Genomic DNA, 21,841 nt, shown 5'->3' on the forward strand with positions numbered 1-21,841 from the left:
TTTTTACAGTTGAAGAAGAATCTTTCAGTGTGTGTGTGTGTAGGGGGTATTCGTGCACACATGTTTGAGTACCACAGTTTTCCCAGTTTATTTATCCATCCATATGTCCATAGACACATACCTGAGTTCTGTATTTGTGCTGTTGTGAATAATGATGTAATGAACCTGGGAAAACAGACCTTCCTTCCTTCTTTCCTTCCTTCTTCCCTCTCTTCTTCACTTCCTTTAGGATCCATTATTTGATCATTCAACTGTGTAATTTTCAATTCACTTGGCTAGTATTGGTTGAGTACCCCTAATTGGAAAATCTAAAATCTGTAATGGTACAAAATCTGAAATATGGGCTCTGACATGACACCACAGGTACAAAATTCTCCACCTAACCTCATGTGGCAGGATGCAGTCAAAACACAGGGGCAATAAAAATATTGCATAAAATTGAGGTAATGATTTTGTTTCACAAAACAGTAGTTCCCAGGAGAAAAGACATGCTGGTCAATCGGACAAAATTTCAGTAAAATGCGGAACAGCTTCTAGAGAATTAATGCATAGAGTGGTGACTATAGTTAGTGTGTTATATACTTGAAATGTACTAAGAGAGTAGGTGTTAAGGATTCTCACATGAAAGTAATTGTGGAGATGATTGTTATGTTGATGGAGTTGATTATAGTAATCATTTTACAGTGCATGTGTGTATCAAACCCTCACATGTACGCTTCAAACATACACCGTATGTATTTGTCATTTGTGTCTCAGCAAAGTGGAAAAGGTGATACAACCTAGCAGGGGTTATCTACAAACAAAAACACTAGTATATGTAATCAATTGTAGCAAAAAAATTCAAATTACAAAAATACACAGACATATGAATATCCTCTTTTGCATGTGGCAACTATGGGAGTACTCTTCACACTCACCACGCAAGGGGCACCAGACAACCTGGTCCAGGGGCACCAGCACCAATTTGTAAAACATATGCTGTGGACAGAGGACTGTACTCCCTGCGTGAGGCAGAAGGAATTGCTGCCTGGATGGTCTGACCTCTGGTTCTAACAGAGTATCCCAGCTAGGAAGGCAATCGTATCTCTAGTCCCTGTGCTTGTGTCCATGTCCTGCAACTTCAACTTCAGAGCTCTCTTTGAGAAACCCCTAATGCTGAAAGATGCTTTCTGCTTTTCAGGATTGGAGGGTGATGGCTTAAATTATGGGATATTTCTGGAGCATTCAGTAGTCCAGCAATTCCTCAGACTGTTATCAGATAGGGGTATGGAGCAGTGTTTTACAGGTTATTTTCCCAATCAATGAATTGACCAGGACACTTGGTGGATGTGAAACATCACTTTTAATTTTAGGGCATAAATAATAAGAAAAAGCAAAGAAAAGGGAGAAGAAATGCAAACAAAGTGCTCAGAGAGAAAAGGGGGTTTTGAAAGAGAAGAAAGAAGAGACATTCTGCAAACAGAATAGACCACTGAAAAAAACCGAGGGCAGTGGGCCCCAAGTCAATTGCTGCCATCCTCTTATGTCTTCTTTGATAAATGAACCAGGTGTTCCAACTTGACCTCACACTTTAGGTTGATATCAAGTACCAGGTTCAGCGCGTTCTCATATCAGAAGATTGGTACCAGATGCGGAGCTTGGCTTGATCCCATGTCAATCTTGGGAGCTGCTGTTCTGAGCCCATAGTTAATAAATCTCTTCAATTGGTAGGTCGTGTCTAACTACTCCAGCCATGTTGTCATACCCTAGCTTCCCACTACAGTACTTTCTGGGCCACTTTAAGTGTCAATTAAAGTATGTCTCCATCTAACACACACACAAACACACAAACACGCACACACACATGTACAAATGCTTAAGAACACACACAAAGACAAATCCAGTCCATCCTGTCCACGCAATCTCCTGATTCACCTTCCCTGACATACAGTGTGGACTGCTGATCAGAACTGCGGGAGCAGCACATGAATTGCCAACCAAGGAGAGGCAGTTTGGAGTAGACAGCGGTCCCCTTTGGCTACTTTCCCTTTTTCACAGCATTAGCCCCTGTCTCAGACCTGTGGAGTTCTGACTTTTCAACTTCATGGGGCCTGCTCCTACAGCCTCCAGAACTGTGGGTGTGCACTACTGTTGTGACACGGTAGTCCTGGGTCATTCAAATGTGTAGGGAGCAGAAAAGTCCTGAAGCAGCTTAATCTCATAAACATTAAGCAATTATTTAATTTTCTACCCACTGTGACTGCTCACGGCAGGGCACAAAACATTGTGTGGCAAGATAAATGTGAAAAGGGTTAGTACAGATACTAGTGAAACCTCTTTTTCAGGTTGACAATGTGTACCACAAGCACACGTCATTTGGTGAACAGGAAATAAGGCCTGTTCAAGTGACAAGAGGAAGATAAATCCCAATTTGGAGTGGGAGGCTGGAAAAAACTACTACATATTTAGCTCCTGTCATCTCCCATTCACAACATAGAGTCATGGTATTATGTAAGATGCGGTTCAAGTTCTTTGGTCATGGAAATCACCCATAGGTAGTTTTCTGGGAAGAGGATGCACTGACTGATAACTGTGCTATTCAGATAGAGGGCTGGCCATTCTTCAGGAAGGGAAGAGCCCATGTAGAGGGAGATCTTCCCTAAACTAGTGGGGATGCAAAAGTGGATGAGACCAGGGAAGTATGAAGAATTTTCAGGACAGGGTCTTCTTAGTCATCAGTACTGTAGATTGATGATCCCATTGATTCCCTGGTAGGTCTTCTGTTCAAAGGGAGAATAAGAATTGGGCCTGCCTCAGAGAGTGTTGGGAGGATTAAAACTGGTAATATATGAAAATCATGCCTCTCAGAATATCAGTGGTCCTCAAATACTTGCTCTTGTGCCCCGATGAGTATTTTCAAATGATATGCATGCCTTTGCTCTATAAATATTTCATTGCAAATTTAAATATCAGCATTAAAAATGAAGTTGCCCCACACAAGGAATGTAAACATTATCTTCTCCACACATATACTAAGAAAAACTAAAAAACTTGAAGCTGTCACGTCGTCATTCCAACATACTTTATATATATACCATAGTGATCTTTTTAATGCACTATTGGCCTTTTAAAGTATATATGAATAGCCATAAATACATTGATAAATGTGTTTGGGGAGATAGATATGTATCATAACACACTATGGAAACATCATGTAACTCCACATATATGTGCAATGTTTACTTTTTATGTACCAGGTTAAAATATATTTAATTTATATGAAAAATATATTGTTTTGGGCCATGAAATTGTGTTTCTGTGAATGTTAGTGCTCGAGCACCTTTCATTGATCACCTTCTTTTAAAATTATTCCATCGAGTGCACCTGATCCTCAGGACCTCCATAGAGGGGTCTAGTGGGAGATTCCAGTGATTTTGCTTGGATCCTATACACAAAAGTGTCTTAGTGGGTCACCCATGGCCATCAAAATGGAAAGAGTTCAGCCTTGGGATGTACATTCAGATATTTGAGCATCAGCTTCAAGCTCATTGTTTCCACAGAGAAGAAACTGACCATCTGCCCATTCAGGAGGGGCTACACAGACCAAAATAGTCATGGCAACTGTAACACTGAAACCTCAGGCTTACTTTTATCAGCCCCACAGGCTATGCTCATAGGCTCCACCTGTACATATTACAGGTGATTTTTGATGTCTCTTTATCTGTGGGCACCAAGAAAAATCTATGAGAGGAAAATGGAGAGATTTATTTTTGCCACATTATGCATGACCTTGCAAACTAAATGTACATGACTCTATCTGTAGGAAACTGAGTCTTATGAGTCAGAAAAATCAGCATGCAAGCAACTTGACACTGGATAAATCAATATCTATAGATAAATCACAGGAAAGAGTGTGCAGTGACACAGTTCTACAACAGAGAGTGAAGTAAGACTAAAATGTGAAAACTTGGCCCTCAGAATGTACATTTTGAACAAGGCTCTGGGCACACCATTTCCTACTCTTAGATGCATGTGTCTTAAAAAGCACCACTCAAATGGGTATATAGCATCTGGGTCATTGGCATATTCTTGAAATGTTTCACTGTCGGTCATGGACAGAATGCCAGTGATTTGACAGCCAGATATGTAAAACATGGTTGAATTTGAAAGTTTGTGCTTGTGAGCTGGTGATAAACATGTCAAAGAATGCACATGTCAAAGAGGTAACTGAGTCCAAAAGGGACAACAGTCAGCCACAGCTTTAAAATTAGAGAAACCAATTGCCTGGCTCATAGGATCACACTGAATTTTTTTAATCCTCCTACTATTACTGTTGTTGTATTTGTTAGTCCCTAGTAATTATATGAATTAATGTATTTCATTGTGATACTTCATTACATGTATATGATATACTTTGAAGGCACCCCCCCATTCACCCTCTCTTACCCACCTTGGGCCCTTCCTCGGCTCCCTTCCCCTTGCTCAATAGTTTGAAATGTCTTAACAGGGTGTGGGCTTTGATTCAGTTTATGGCCAGTGGGGCATCTCCAAACATTTCTTGGATAGATACATGGATGGAGTCATCATTTCATGCACATACATACAGACAGACAGATGGATGCACCAATGGATGGACTGAGGCCAGATTTTGCATTGTCTATGTGGTCACATTGTTGGTAAAAACGTGCTTGCACAACTTGCAAAAGAGGAAATCTGAGATCTTCTAGTGTAGACTTTTCAATGTAGACAACCATTCCAGAAATGAGAGACTTGGCTAAGACTTGAAACCTTGATCTTCTCTCAGTGCTGACAAAGTTAGAGAGACGTTGACTCTAAAATGCATATGCAGTACAGGCAGGTAATCATGCTGATGGGCTTTGAAGTCAGTCAATCAGTCTAGCTCTCAAAATCCCTTCATAAAGTGAAGAACATATTCATACCTCTCTCATAAGTGTGTCATGTAAGTGAATTGAGATATTAAAGTGTACCCAGCATGTGGTATTTATTCATAAATGTTTTTCACACTATTCACATGATTGACTTCTATGTTGCCTTGGAAGACCAAGGAGCTATCACTGCTAAAATGGGTAGGAGTCTCAACGGTCACATTACATACCCACCACATCTACAGAGATTCAGCATTGCACCATGGTGGAATGTCTGTTTAAGGACTCAGTTACAATAAGCTCAGATCGCTTCACAAGGCTGAAGTTGGGTGTTGTAGAATGTGGTGCATGTGCTGGTGAAATCATTAGCTATTGCTATCTCTCTCCTGCAAATGTCTTTTAGCAGAACACACCCACTCGAATGCTAACAAAGAGGTGGAGGATTGCGAGTTGGAGTGGGGTAGGTAGCTGATCCCCTCAGTTAAACCTGATGATTGTCACACCAGCTGATTCTCTATGGGCCCTCCTGCACTCTGAGTTAACTCTACTACCTTCCTCTATAAGACATACTTATGCACTTCACTCAGTCCTGATCCTTCTTCCTCCTCTGAGCTCCTGTCAAACTGTGCCACACAGAGGAGCAATGAAGTGCCTTCTAACACATCCAAGTTTACCCGGTTTCTCCCTGGAAACTGAGACTGCCCTTGAAATTTCTCCTCACAGCCCACCACGATAGTCAGCAGACCACAGAGTGAGACTTCACAAAGTGGAAGTAGGGGTGGGGGAGGAATAAGAACACTGTGATTGGCAACATGATTGAGAGATGGCTGGATGATCTTCACAGAAAGACACAGACGGCCTTCATCTGTGGTGCAGTCAGATCAGCTCTTGATCCTCAAGCACTCCTATACTACTGTATGACGTGTGAGGGCTTTTAACTTCTCTGAGAATCAGACTTCATGGTGAGAAGTACGGTTAAGTATCGGGTTAAATAACCCTTAGTTATTGTGGGCTGATCAGGCTTAAATAAATGAGACAGTTGAAATGATTTCAGGGCTCCAGGAGGGCAGCCTGTACTTATTAGGTTTTCAAACAAAGGAGGGGGATACTCAAAATGCGGGAACCTGAGCAGGACCTTGGGAGAATTTTCCCAAGTAGTAAATTATGTCAGTCAGGAGAACTACCTTATCTTTAGGTTGGTATTTATTGTAGGAGTGTGGAGCCTGCAGCTGCAGTCTCCTTGTAGTTAAATGGGGGTTGGAGCCAGACGTCCTCAGCTGTGGCCTTATCTTGCGCTTTGAGGCATCAGAGCTTCACAGGCCTATACAGGCCTCGGCAGTGACCAGTGACTCATAGCAGTTTACTTATTATGAGTCCACTACCCATCTTTAGGCAAAGTGCTTAAACTTCAGACAACTCACAAGTAAATGCAGAAAGACAGTTGATTAATATTAAATCCTGCTTAGAGCCACTTTGTAGTGGTCTCCAACAGTTAAGTATGTCCTTCCCTTGTAACATTGCAAAGATACTTGGGGATAAGGAAGTGAGATATGGCAAAGCAGACTTGCTTATCAAAGGTGACTTAGTGCAGCTTTTAACTCCCAGAGATCAGATTCGTTATTGTCCTCTGTCCTTCATCCACCCTGGATGGGCAGGCGCATGCAAATGTGCACGCCTGCACTCACACACCACTGCTGATAATTAAAACTAAGCCTTTGAGCTCCTGAGGAAGCCCCTCAGTCATGTCTCCTGAATTTGGGGGTGGGTAATGCTTGCCAAGTCATTTCATGTATTCAGTTCTCTGATGAAATCACAATGGCAAAATTCAGTTCACCTAATCTTCCATGTTCTGAGTTCTCCTCTGTGCTCACATGACTTTGGCTGATTATTGCTATAACAACCTCTGTTGATGGTAACATACGCAGAAGGCCACAAGGCTGAACTGATTTCCTGATCCAAAGGATGGCACAATGAGGACACATATTCAAAGAATGCTATTTTACTCTGATTCCCAAGCAGCAGGTAGATATGACAACATGCAGGCGCCGGTAACGAGGAATAACACCTGGAGCACTGGGCTCAGGGCACCATAACAGCACACAGACCTTTCCCCTTGCTTCCTACCTGAGGAGAAGACTCATTCCGTCTGCGCACTCTGATGGCTGACACCAGCAGTCGCTTGGGTGTTGACCACAAGCTGTGTCCCCAACCCCGTTCTCTGCTCTTGTTCCTCATAAACACATTAAGAGCCTTGTCACACATTGCTACCATAGAAAGGGCTCTGAAATATTGAGCAGTCTCCCCAGCACTCCTACTCCAGGCCAGGATTCTGCTTGCCCAGAACGAGGTGGGTCAGGTATAATCTCTTCATGTCCTGGTACCTGTGGTAAACTCTCATAACCACCCACATTCCCTTCTGTCAAGAAAATCTTTTCCTCCAGTTCACCGACTCCCATCTGGGTCCAGTGGGACCCAAATGAGATTAGCAACACACACTTGCCACCATCTCTTTGTGTTCAGAGTCCCCTCCTTCCCTCAAGTTCAGAATGCCATCTTAGAGTATCATGGCTTCAATTTGAGTGAAATTCATGGAGATAAAAATGAGGAAAATGATAGGTTCTATTTCAAAGGGATACAGGATGTTTACACGATTAAATCATAGAGGTGGATAATATTCCTTATGCTACTGAATGTATTTCAAGAATATTTTATTTCCAGACTAACAATCAAGGCAGAGTTGCGGAACTTCATGGAACAATATAGCTATTAAAACATGGCTGTAGTTTTGAGAGCAGTAAGAGTACCAGGAGCCTAAGACGGCAAAAGTGCTATAAAGATTCAGCTATGGTCCAAGGTGCAGAAATACACCCTGGTCCTCTCACCTAGGAAACGGCTCACAGGGCAAAGCATGTAAGGGAGGAATTGAGAGCATACTGTGGCAAGGTCCTTTCACTACATGGAAGATGGACAATATTATCTGACTGTACATTCCAATCAATTAAAGTTGTGTAGTTCAACCCAGGGGAAAGGACTAAGAAATGAAATTAAAAGAGGTAAAGATGATTAGTCAATGGTGGTGACAAAGTGTAACAAGAGCAGCACTCAGTTAATCCAGGAAAAAGTACACAGGGCTGCATCTACCATATAGGGGACAACCAGGTAGAGGAAGCAAGAGGCAAAGGTAAAGGCTGGTGCACCCCCTTGTATCATTTCTTTTTGACCTCCGTAACTGCACTTGGCCGAGCTCCCTGTCTTTATCACCTAAAGGATGAAGCTTTCTACCAGACGGCATGGTAATGGGTCCACAGTGACAGATCTGAGCCCCATCTGCCCCGCTCCCTGCAGGCTGTCTGAGCTCCAGAACAGCTGGGGAACAACGCTTACTCTGCTAGAGTACAGCAAGCCAGCCCCACCTGCTAGGTCACAGCTCATGAACAACAGAACATTAGCTGTTTCTGTGGCCATGTACTAGCTACTCTCACTCCCCCAACCTCATGTTTCCCCTTGCCTCACTCCACCTCAGCCCATCTGACTCATGCTGCCCTGCCCCAAACCTGAGGTACTAGGTCACCACCATGCACGTATACCTGACATAGGGTGGCCCAAAACCCAGGAGGTTGTGGTCTAGAGCCCCCTCCCCACTCCAGCATGCAGTTTCCCTCCCCTCAACCCCGTCTGGCCCATAAGAACCAGTGGCCTCATTGCCTCAAGCCCAGCAGAAACCTCTTCTCTGCCTAAATGCCACACTTAAAACTGGGGTAAGTCCTCCCGGGAAGTGACTGAAGGTGTCCATCCTCCAGTCCATGGTCCAAGTCCTAAGTAGGGCTGACCTCCAGCTTTGGCCTGGACAGAACACACCAACCTAGACTTAGGTTGCTCTGTTTGTCCTTCATTCTGCCTTTTGGTCTTCATTTGGGGGACACTTCTTTTAATCCCAATCACCCTTCTTCCTGTTGGACATGATCAGCCCTAACCCACCATCAGAGGAACTGCCTCTGCCCCTCCCAAGTCATTCCCTGGAGTGCCTCCTCAATAACCTCCTCTTCAATATTTTCTCAAGCCCAAATGCCTCATCCTTCTGTGTAATGTGGCTGGGCCACATTACAAGCTAAATAGTGGCTCTCTTTGGCCAAAATACAGTTCCTTTGACTTTCAGATCTTCTCTGACCTTGACCCCTTTCTCCAGAGTTCAGACAGCTGGGAAGAGATACTCTATGATTAGGCCTTTTGCACCCTCCGCTCTCATCCCTCCCTCTATTCATTCTGTTCTGCCTCACACCAGAAAATGACTTCTGCCTTGCCCCAACCCATGCCAGCCTCCAGCTCCAAAGCTTTCCTCACACAAAGACTTCAGTCCCAAAATCAAGCTTCAGCATTCTGCGCCCCTCGCCCCCTTCCTCACCACCCATAACCAGATCTTACTCCCAACAGAAGACCCCTGCTGAGTCCACCAAGTACCCTGGCCCAAAATCCCTTTATCTTTTGAGAGAGGGTGCTGGTACTGAGAGTCCTACTCACATCCACGTCCCATTCTGCCTCTCCAGTCTCCCAAATAAAACCTTGCCTGGTTGCTTCTCAGTAAATCCCTGACATTATATTGAGGAATTTCTTCATCTCACTTGTTTAGACTCCTTTAGACTCACTTGTGCAATATTCATATCATTCTCATCATCACTCTCCTCCACTGTTTAGGACAAGTTCAGAGGGTGGCCGCCCACACCCAAAATCCTCACAAAGGAGACAGTTGCTGTTCCTAGACAGGACCCTAGATGGAGCCATGAGCCTGGTCACAGAGACTGGGAAAAAGGCCAAAACTATCCAATACAGTCTCACCAGTCTAAACAAGGTCTCCATTAAGTCTATCAAATTTGACCGACTCCAAAAATCAATCAAGACTCCCAAGAGGCCCAGGCTCAGTTTCTGGAAATTGGATCTCATTCGCTCACTGCCTTTATCTCAATAATCCATCCCATTCATAACCAAGTGTGTGTACTCCAACACACCTAGTGCTTCTTCCTGGGGGCAGTCATTAAAGTGGTCAAAAGCTCATGGACTCCAGGAAACCATCTGTACTACAAAAACATTTCATTTTTTACAAGATAAGGGGAAAATGAGTTAGAAGGAAGGACACGGATGACTCTCAATCCATGTACCATACCAAAGAGATTTAGTAACGCTTGTTACTCCAGTTGTCTTTTGTGTAGGCTGCCTATGCAAACACACACACACACACACACACACACACACACACACACACACACACACACACCTCTAACCGCCTGCTAAATTGAGAGACAGGAAAGATGCAGAACTTCCTGGGATTCCGTCAAAACTCACGCAGGTCGGATTCTCATCATTCATTACACAGGTTAGTCGGGGTACTCTTCCTCAGATAGCTGACTTTGGTCCCCAAAATAAATTGGCAAAACAGCACTGCCTTAATCCCTTCAGGTTTCCGTCCCATGAGGATGGGATGAGAGACTCAGTTCTCCCCATCCGCTTCTTGAGTAGCCTCTGGAACGTGCTCTTGCTTTCCTGCTGCCTCTCCAGCTGGCACTTCTCCTCGATTCCGCTGCTGCTGCTACACTCCATTTGGTAGAAGGCCAGGCCGGGTGGTTTTCTCAGGAGCAAGGATGGGGGCATTCCTCTTCCTTGTGACCCCAGAAATATTTGGCATGTGTCCCTGTTGCACTGGAACCAATGGTGGGCTCTACTGCCTGAGAGAGAGAACCTGGTTTCCCTTTCAACCAGGCAAAATGCAAAGTGACTGTGGTGGCTGAGACTCAGGCACCGCAGGAATGCTTTCCTCCTCTGAGGGAACCCCAGCCATTCCCAGCACTGCTCCTACAAGATCTTCTCCTCCTTGTACTGTATCGTCTTTTCAGTTTTGTTTGTACAACGCTTCACTAAGCAGTTGTGGCAGTGACAACCTGTTCTGTTGCACAGAGGAACCTCGACACTCATGAAATTCTCAGGCATTGTAAGGGATGAGAATTATGGTGAAAGAAATATTGAAATCTAGGTGGGGATTATATGAGCTAAAAAGTACAAGTTAGGTGTCTCTTATGGCAGTAAGCATGTAACTAATTCACTCTGTAGGTGGCATTGGCATGGAGCTAACTCAAGCCATTGTCCGATTATGGCAGACCCTCACCAGGCTCTCCCTTGACCTTTGTGTTGCTTTGGCAGCCACATTCAGGTCAGACTCCCAACCATCCTGTAACCCACATCTTAGATCTAGCCTTTGTTGCTCACTGTCATACTGTGCCCGACATCCTTGAAGCTGTTGACAGGAGCAGCCAACATTACTTTCTGTGGACATTTGAGACAGATACAGAAAAGGAAGGAGAGACGATACAGCAGTGTGGCGACATTGTCATGGTCAACGTGCTTTCTGCCTCCACTAGATTAATTTTCAAACAGAATCATAAACTTGAAAGAGTGAGATTTGGTGATGGTGGAAGGCAGGCTTCCTGGAAAAGTCCCTAGGGGCCTTCATATTTGTATTATTCCATCTCTGGCGAATATGATGGGATATCACCCCTGTGATGAATCTAAAGAGGAATTACTTAGATGGGTCTAATCTAATTCCACAATCCCTTCCAAAACAGAATGCTTTCCCTGACTGGTAGAAGAAGGAAAAGTCAGGGAGATTCAAATCTTGAGACTGAATGCACCACTGCTGGGTGCATTGAGGGTGAGGAGGAGCATGTGGAAGGATCAGACAGAGGCCACTAGGACATGAGGACAACTCCCCCGTAACAGCTGGCAGAGAAATGGGGTTCCAAGTCCTTCATCCATTCTGTCAAACTAGTGGAAGTTACTCCTTCCCAGAGACTTCAGGAAACAGTCTACTCCAGCCAATAACTTCATTTCTGGCTAGTAAGATTCATCCCAGGGAAGCCAGCCAGGCCTCTTTCTTCTAACCAGCAGAACTGGGAGATAGCAAATGGGTGTTTCCAAAAGGTACTAAGCCTGTGGTCCCCCTTTTGTTCTGCAATGGAAAAGAAATGCATTGATCTGTTCATACCACCATAAGAGATTATTTTCATTACAAATGGCCAAGATCCTCTTTATTTTAGGGTAACCAACCCCAATTTCTTTCTCCCCACCAGTCCTACATGGAAGATTTGCCTTGAATGAAATTCATCAGTTTAATAACTTCCTTTTCCACCCATTTCAAGAAATCTAAGGGTGTCATTTATAGAAACTCTGCTGTTAAAGACCTCCATCATTATTTCATCTATAAACTCACTAAAATTCTGTGTTTTGGGCTGGAAATGTGGCAATTCTTCGCCTAAGTATTGTTTACGTTCGGGCAGATGGTGGAGACATTTGGTGACAATAGCAGTTCTGGACATGTCAAAATGCTTAGATACATATTGCTTATGTAGTTGAACACACACACACACACGCACACACACACAAACACATTTATATGTCATAATAGTGCTGCAGTGTAATCCAGGAACCCTCTGCATCCATAAAGTAATGGACAAGCTGTGCAAGACAGAATGAAAAACCATACCAAAAAACTGGCATAGGATTCAAGGTTTCCTGCACAGGTGAAGTGTGAGAAACTTGGAACAAAGATTGGGATAAGCCCAGAGAGAGATCACGGTCAGCAGAGAAGGGTCTTGAGCACAGTCTAGTCACTGGCTGGGAAGCTGCACTGCAGAAAGCAATGGGAAGTTGGAGACTCTGTCCATGGCTGTGAATGCCTGCCCAGGGGGCTTGTGAAGCACTTTGGGGTCACACTGGGTAATTAGGAACTAGGACAGCAACAGAAGCCAGATGAGCCAAGCAGAGTGCCCATGTTCCCTTGAAGTGCAAGCAGAGGTAGACCAGAGGCTTCTGCTGTAAATTTCCTTTTTCAGAGTGCTGTAATTTTCATTGTGGAGGTCTTTCAATTCCTTAATTAGGTTACTACCTAAATATTCAATTTTTTATGCTACTACTACTATTACTTGTATTGTTTACTAATTACTTTTTCAGTGTGTTCTTTATTAGTGTGTAGAAATACTATAGTTTCTGAGTGTTTACTTTGTGTCTTACTATACTGCTGAATTTGGTTATCAAAGCTAAGAGTGCTTTTGTACAGTTCTTTTTGGGGAATTGTAAGTAAAGGATCACATCATGTGCAAATAATGATATTGCAGACTTTCACTTTCCTACACACATTCCTTTTATTTCGTTCTCTTGCCTAAAGTGCAAGAGAGGGGAGACCAGAGGCTTCTGCTCTAAAACACAACACTCTGCACCTTGCTGTTTATGTTCCTGGCCTCTGTGCTCTGGCACTGGTGCTGAAGTTTGTTTCCCAAGTATCCTCACACCACTGAACTCTTTTGCTTCCTTATGTACCCAGACCTAGTCCAAGTCAATTATAAGCAACAGAAGAGGAATTCTCACAGTTCTGGGGACTGGAAGTCAGAGGGTAAGGTGCCAGCCTGTCTGAGTTGAGTAAGGGTTCTCTATTCCAAGCTGCAAGCTGTACTCTCAGACACCAGACAGCGAGCTAGCTAGGTCTCTAGACAGTCCTTAAAGGACGCTGATCCTGTTTATCCCATTTATCAGGCTACACCCTCATGAACTAATCACTTCACAAAGGTTGCACCTCTGAATAGCATCATATTGTGATGAGACTATTAACTAACACATTTGGAAAATACACAGAAATTCCTTCATTGCAGCTGGGGTGTGAGGAAGCGAAGCAGCTAACAAAATGCCTTGGAGCACTCAAAGGTGAAAGAGCAAAAGTAGTAGGGAAGAACTTTGGAGAAAGGAAGGAGAAAGCCTGCAGTAGTGCGTGGCAGAGTAATAGAGATCAAGTTGTTGACTGCTGAAGAATGACTGAGAAAGGCATCTGTCACTGACATTAACCACTATGAGAGAAGACCATGTTAAATTGGCTCTCCATAAGCATGGTGGAAGGTGCCATCAAGAAGAACATACTGAGATGGCGAATGATTCCAGTGCAGGCATCTGCCGTATCCCGGGGTGGTGGGTTCAGGGTTGGGTGCCATTCTGGGAAAGGGTTAATCATTTATAACTGGGACCCAGAACAGGTCCCCGTGTTACCCTCCCTACAGTGACTGAGAGAGCAATAGCTGGAAAATAGTTGTGGATAGGGAGTGGGTGGGAAAGAGATCGCCCAAAGGATTTAAGCTCAACTGGGAAGGACACACACCCCATCCCATGATCAGAGGCCAAGCCCGCCCTGAGTTGCTGTGAATTTGAACATCTTTACATTAGGTATTGGAGGTCTCACATTACTGCCTGCATCTGAATGGGGTTGAGGTCTGACTGCCTTCTTATTTACTGATGTAAGCAGACAAACATCTTGACTTGGACAGTATCACAGCCTGGGAAAAGCAGAGGGTCCTCCAGGAAAACCAAAAATTGTTAGACTCGGAAATTGAACATTCTGGAAAGAAATCACTCTTTCAAAATTATAAAGGGGGGCTGGGGATTTAGCTCAGCAGCAAAGCACCTGCCTGGCAAGTGCAAGGTCGTGAGTTCGGTTCCTGGTACCGGAGAAAAATCAAAAAACAAACAAACAAACAAACAAAATTATAGAGAAAAGTTTTCTGTTATTTTTCCAATCTTACTTTTTTACTTGTGTTTTTCACACTTTTTTCCTCTTTTAAATATTTCCAATTGCTTCTGTTTTTACTTTCCAGAAAATTTTTTCTTTTTCTGTTATTATCTTCTATTTCTCATCAACTTTTTCTGTTACCTTTACCTAAGTGTATCAACACCTTTCTACCTCCTTGTAGGATGCTTTGCCCCACTTCTCTCTCCTCATATCCTATAGTTTTAAGTTTTCAAATTTTTCTTCTTGCATTCCCCCATTCCCAAATCCTATATCATCAATAATATAACCACTTAGCTTCATTAATCTTTAGATAGTGAATGCTCTAAAACTACTGTTGAATTCTTTTCTAACATGAGTAGAGATATAGTTGCTGCATTTAGTCGTATAACTGGATTTCTTCTCTAAGGTAAATGATGGTACATAATTGGTTCTTATGGTATCCTAATAACCCACTTGTCTTGGATGATACCATCATAGCTGATTTGCTTGGTATTACCTGGGTCACTGTTAATGGTTTTTCACAGCATGACAATTCAAAGATTTTCTTTATGACTTTACCAGTAATGGTGTACATTCCCAGACAAGGTAGTGCTGAGCCAATTACATGCCATAGTCGCTCTGCAAATTTTCATAAGTGGTTGGATGTTAGGGTAGAGGCAAAGAATTATAGTTAGCACATCAGTGAAGAGCAGACCTACTAAAAAGATAACTGTATTAGCAACAAAGTCTTTCCACTATAAACACCAACAAACCTCTGTGCAAATCCAAACAAAAACAATAGAAACATAAGAAGACAAGGCAACAAGATGCTACCCTAAAACTCCTAACATTCCCAAAGTTAATCCAGGGGACATCATGGGGAAGAAGACCATAAGCAACACACCCAAATTACTTGGAAGACAGACTCAGTACATTAGAAAATGAGGTGCTCAAAGAGGTGCTCAGTGTGATCACAGAAGATGCACACAAATGGATAATGGAGGGAATAATTGAACTAATCAAGGAGCTTGTAGAAGACACTAATAAAAATTTAGCTGGGCTAAACAAAATGATAGAAAATATGAATTACCAGTTTAATGGAAAAATAGATTCCACAGAAAGGTTTCAATCAGAAATCCAGGAGATTAAAATTAATACTGAAAATACTTTCAATATAATTTTTATTCCCCTGAATTTCTGATTGAAAGCTTATTCAATCCTTAGAAATTGTGAGTAGAGTTTCTCTTTCATATGAGGTTTTAAAATGGAGGTTCAACTGGGTAACTTCACGGTTTCCCCTCCATCTGCTTATGCCTACAAAGCTAAGGAGGTTCCTCACCATGTAGGCCAGAACCTCACCTTTGCAGATTTGTGGATGCTGTGACTCTGCACGAAACGCTCTGGAATCACATCATGGAGATGTCAAACATAACTTGTGCCATACTTGGGCAGAGCTGTGCAGCACTGAAGAGATTATTGAAGGATGACAAGATTCCAGAACAATGTCCATGTGTACGTATTCCTTTTGTGACTGGATGCTTGTAGTCACTGGAAGAGAGTGGTGGCATCTAAAAACATGCATCTGATGCATTTGGGGCGCCTCACGGAACTCAGAGAAACTTCCAAGGGTTTGAGAACAGAGGAAAGGAAAGAAGAGGAAAGAAAGGAAAGGAAAGGAAAGGAGAGGAGAGGAGAGGAGAGGAGAGGAGAAGACAGGAGAGGAGAGGAGAGGAGAGGAAGGAAAGGAAAGGGAAGGGAAGGGAAGGGAAGGGAGAGGGAGAGGGGAAGGGGAATGGAAAGGGGAAGGGAAGGAAAAGGGAAAGAGGGAGGGGAAGGGAAGGGGAAGGAGAAGGGAAGGGAAGGAAAAGGGAGGGAAGAGAAGGAGGCCAATGAAACGGAAAGAGTTTGACCTCGCCTTTAGATAAGTCACAAGAAATTAATCCCCAGTCCCAGGTGTAGAGGAACATGGGAGTAAGTGTTCTTAAAGTGAGTGACCCTCAAACTAACAACCTCCATGTTGATCAGTTCATTCATTTTGTAGCTCTTTATTGCACTACAGTTTTGTTTACATTAAAAAGTGCCTTTAGCAGTGAAGGAAGAGAAACTCTTAGTTCATATGAATAATTTTTTTTGATGTCTGAGGGAGAGAGAATACATATAACATATATAGGGCCAGGGATGTAGCTCAGAGGCATAAGCGCTTGCCTGGCAAGCCTGAGTTCATGAGTTCAATTCCCACAAAAAAAAAAAAAAAGTATATAAACTATTTTCCATTCATTTTGGTTAGATTTTACAGATTTAAATTTTGATTTATTTCTCTTCCATTGGATGAGAATGAATAAAGACTTTCTCCCTGGTGAAGGCTAGATATGTGTGCCTCTGCAACCAAACCATCATTTTCTCTATAGTCTCCACAGGTGTTGTGAGAATTGGCAATGAAAATTGTTGTAGTGTTTTGGGTAACAGGAAACTTCTCCTTGCTTTTGAAGGTTCTAAAGCCAGAGGAAGCATGGAGATCACCTGTCACACTTACTCCTCACATCAATCCTGCTGGCATGTCACCATTGTAGAGACTGTTTCAAGAGAAGTCTCTTAGTTTCAAGAAAACAAAAGGTGAGTCCAAATGGCTTATTGAGGACAACGTGTGTCTTTGTTTCCCAGTCTTGGTTCATGTATCTAATTAGTCATTTCAGAACACAGATTATATCTTGGCCACAATTACCAGCATGAGGGAACAACAGACTCAGGCGAGAATCTGGTATTGGTGTCAGCATCTAGATCTAGCTCTTTCTATAGGAGCACAGATGCCCATATTACAGAGTCCTCATGGAAAAGTGGGGCAAGTGATAGTATATAGAAAGGAATGAGAGCTTAGAAATCAAACACATAGGCTTTGATGTGGACCTCAAAGTAAGTTTGCTTTACTGTATTCTTTATTTCCTTATGTAAATAAGAAACTGTGCCCTAGGGAGAACTATTGAATGATTATTTCATTCTGTTGCAGTAACAAGGTGTTGCTTAGAAGGAGCAAGAATTGCATGCAAATTTGAAAAGATTATTATTATTGGAAAACTTATCATGATGACAACTGTCACTGCTCTAAAAGGAAAACCACAAGGTAAAACCCATGCAGCACATGCTGAAAAGCTTTACATAGATAGCCAAAGGCTCTGGCATCTGTTAGTTGAGGAGGTCCATGAGCAGTGAAGTTGAGATGGAGTTGAGAGGTCACCCTTCAGGCGTACAAGCAAAGCATGAGGATTTACCAAAAGACACAAGTTGGTAACTCAACACTTCCTTCAGCTATCCTGTGCTTACCATCCTTGTTCAGTCTAAGTCAGGAACCCATTCTGGTGAGTGGATATGCACTGACAAAGAGACATTGCTGAAAACACTGAAAGGTTCCATGTTTGAAGTAGTAGCTGTGTATGGAACACTTTTAGAATAAAAATGGATCGAACTTGGTCTTAGTGATTTGAGGTAGGCACACACATGCACGCATGCATGCATGCATGCACAGAGGAGGTTTCTTGGGTTAGTTAGTCCGTCTCAAGTGTTCAAAGTGCAGAGTGTTTGGTATCACTCAGGCTATATGCCAGGTGTGAAGCTCTCTCCAAGTGCCCTATGAATTGGCATCTGCCAACCCCGTTCTGATGACCAACCTGGTCTTCACAAAGGCAGCTCCATAATGTAGGAAAGGGCCATTGTTTCAAAGTGTAAAATATCTGGCTCTCAGCTGTGACACTGCTCCTCACCTGGTATGCACTTTCACCAAATCATTAAGTTCTGTGAATTCCATCAGGATCAGATGTGGTCATGTGGACGACTTCCTGCCAGCCTCCCTCTTCTAGCTTGTGTGTTGGAGCCCCGCACCACAACTGTCTCAAGATTACTGTTAGGACCTTGCACACACTGTGGCACATGGTAGGTTTCTCTTTTTTAAAATTTTTTATTTTATTTTAAAAATTAGAAAAAAGCACTGACAGAACAACAATGAAGACATGGACAGGTCCTTTCTTCCCAAATACCATCCCTAGCTCACCTTTGGTGAAGCATTGTGAACATGCTTTATATTCTCATTTCTTTAGGGCACTCCTAAGACAGGGTCCAACTTCACCTCTTGAGCTAACCTGGCTCCCCTTCTTCAGATAACTAAGTTTGGAAAATCTCCAGAGAAGCCTCTCCTTTCATGTGGTGGTCTTAGCAAACAGTTTTACTGCACAGCAGAGATTGTTCAGAAGGGCTAGCTTCCTTCTTTGCTATTAAATAGAGTTTAATCTTAAGATCAAAGGACTGAAGCTGGTAAAAGCAGGTTTAAGGAAATTGGGATGATGGGATGGAGATGGCCTATTCAACTTACTAGGAAAAGAGATTTGCCCTGCTCACCCTGGACCAAGACTGTAGTTATATTACAAAACATTCTGCTTCTTCACATTTATGGCTTCATGTTTCATGTCTCTACATGGGTTGCAAATGACAGAAAATTTCTGTCAAGTTTTCTATCACACTGTGTACCTTGTTTTAACACTATACCATGTATTTAAGCCTACAGGATTCTTCCTGGGTAGTCCCAAGTCATATTACACACATGCGGTTTCAAAGTTCAAACACCTTTCCTTCTTTACTGTGTGGTTGTTCACCATACTGCTGCAGAGAAAAAGGGAGCCTCGTATTCTTTCTATTTTAACATGTCATCAAACCCTTTAGAATTAAAATGTCTTCTTTTCAGTCTTCTGGTTTTCCAACTTTGGAAACACCAGACACAGGGGGAAAAATGTTCTTGCACATAACATCTAATTTGAGAAAGAATGAACTCATGCTCCCTCCTGACTTTGAGGTCAGTAATGCTGTAAATGTTGCACAGCGTCTTAGTTACTTTTCTCATTGTTGAGACAAAAATACTCGATCCCTAAAGTTAAAGGAGGAAGGGCTTATTGTAGCTCACAATTTGTAGAGGTTTCACTCCATCATCAGCTGCCTCCAGGGCAGGGTGCCATGACACGGGGTCATCACAGAGGAGAAAATGTTCATGTCAGAGAGAAAACAGCAAGGCAGCAAGAGTCAAGTGACAAGCAAAGCAATAAGAAACAAATAGCCACCCTCTTCCTGTCACTTATGTTCTATCCAGGGTACCCATCCTTAGGGCAGGTACCATTCACAGCCAGAATGGGGCAGCCTTAGTCCTAGCATCACACCATGAATCAATCCAAGCATCACGTCCTTGATCTCCACGTAACACCGCCTAGTAGGCACGTCTAGAAAGCCCTATGAATGAACTTACGAGGCTTGGGGATCGGGCACCTAGACACAAGACATAACACACTGTAACACTAAAATTCCACTACACCTGTCTGATCTGAAAAACCATTCCTGTAATAAGGCCAACCATGAAGAGGCAGAGACATCTATGAAGTCACCATACCAAGTTTTTAAAACACAATTCAAACTCCAGGACATATCAATCTCTAAGAAAACTGCACTGCCTGTTTCTTCTAATGATATGTGAGCTCACTTTTGTAAACCAGTCTAAGCCCTGAAATCTCTGTGATTGTTTCCTTGCTTGTTTGCCTTGAGACAGGGTCTCACTTTGTAGCCCAGGCTGGCCTTAAGTTTACCGAAAACTTCTTGCCTCAGTCTCCTGAGTGCTGGAATTATGGGCATGTACCACCATACCTGCAAATCCCTGAAATCTTAATGATGGAAGTCGGCCCTCCTAATCCCTGTGAAAAGGCTCATGTAGCATAAAGTTTACGGTTGTCCTACACATTTGCACAATTCTTTTTTTGTTCAACATCAGTTCAAGTGGCTGCCACTTTATCAACAGTAACTGTAGATATAGTAGAAGCAATTATAAGTGAGAAGACAATCCTGCCAATGTACTAGGTTTGTGTTTTGGCCAAAACATTATCACATACTTCTCTTCTAACTGAATGTGTAATATTTCCTACTGAGACTGAAGTGCACATTCGGGAGGATTAAGAATACGGAGGGTACCTGAGTATACAAGAACCTGAGAAACAGTCTCCTTAAAAAGATGAAGAATTGAGAATGTTACTGAAGAAAGGTTTTCAGTTTTATCCTCTGTCTCATTCTGGCCATGACAAGTAGAGAGCAATTTCAGTAAAACATCTCTCTTCTAAGGAGTAGCAGCAAGGCAGTTCATTTGGGTGTAAGACGGAACCAAGTGTTACACACTTTGAAATCCTAAGTTAAGGCTTGCATTCCTTTTAGCACTTACTTGGATTTTTTTAATAAAATGAAAATGACATACTCTTTACTAGGCATTTCAACTCATGAGAGCAAAGAAACACATTTTTTATATAAAAAAAAAACTATTCTGAACGAGAGATTCTAACCAACAAATTGGATAAACCTGAACTGGACACACTATGGGTTCAATGTCCCAGTGAGGATTTCTCATAGTACTATCTTAGCATGAAGTTGACAGCCAACTTAAACAGAATCCCATAAAAAAGTCATGGAAGCCGCTCTGAAATTATACCAGTGCAGTGAAATTCCCAGTCAACAGTTGCCCATCAATCCGTTATCTAGAATACAGAGTAGAGATGACACGTGTGTGCCTTTGTACGTGCAGATGCTTTTATGAACTAGGTTGAGGTTGGAACGAAGAGCTCCTACTACATTTTGTTGGTGGCTTGTCCACGTTGCTGGAGGCTGTAGAAGTGAGCCTCCTTCAAAATCTTGTTGATGTGCCAATATGGACCTTGACACGCTGCATGATTTTCAGGCAAGTCCTGAGGGGTATTCAGATGGAGATCAGCAATAATATGCCCCAAGTTGTCTGGTCCACCTGCGCTCTCCAGGCTACTAACGCTGTTCGCATTTCTTTCAGTGTCATTGCTTGAAGACTGGAAGGACAAAGCAAGACAGAAAGATGGTCAGTATTATGGTACTGTACATAATGTTTTCCTTACTCAGCTTGGAGAACAGAAGCATCGAACCCTACATGGGGCTCAATAGTATACAAAGTACAGTCGCTTAAGCTAGTTCATGTTATCCTCACAACAACCCCATAAACTAATTGGGATGAGTGGCCCCCATTTTCCAGATAAAGAAACAGATCTCCAAAGTCACATAACTAGGAAGCATCAGCACGAGGCTTCAAGCACAGGTCATTTAATTCCATATCTCTTCCCATAGCCTGTGCCCCATCTTGTACCATTTATTTCACTAACCTCCATCAGAGAAGTAAGCTCATACCTTCCAAGGGAAAGCCTCAATTAGTGCTACAGAATGTACTAGAAATCAGGCCCATAAATGTAAGGTGGATTTTTTTTTTTTTTTTTAGAGATAAAGGGAGGGAAACATTAACAGACATACAACATTTTACAACATATCACAAGCACAGTACAGACAATACAGAGTTACAAACAAAGTGGTA

General features: G+C 42.7%; 1 protein-coding gene and 1 pseudogene across 1 annotated transcript; both read right to left on the reverse strand.

Moving 5' to 3' along the window:
• Positions 1-10,253: 10,253 nt before the first annotated feature.
• LOC102021551 lies at positions 10,254-10,844 on the reverse strand (annotated as a pseudogene).
• A 10,173-nt stretch (positions 10,845-21,017) lies between these two features.
• Positions 21,018-21,308, reverse strand: Fam104b (family with sequence similarity 104, member B; the record flags this gene model as incomplete). Its single annotated transcript, XM_013502811.1, is given in 1 exon segment — positions 21,018-21,308. A coding segment is annotated over 1 exon segment (231 nt), but the record flags the coding sequence as incomplete, so codon positions are not given.
• Positions 21,309-21,841: the final 533 nt, after the last annotated feature.

Source organism: Chinchilla lanigera, unplaced genomic scaffold, assembly GCF_000276665.1.
Source record: "Chinchilla lanigera isolate Chin_1 unplaced genomic scaffold, ChiLan1.0 scaffold00074, whole genome shotgun sequence".
Lineage (NCBI taxonomy): Eukaryota > Metazoa > Chordata > Mammalia > Rodentia > Chinchillidae > Chinchilla > Chinchilla lanigera.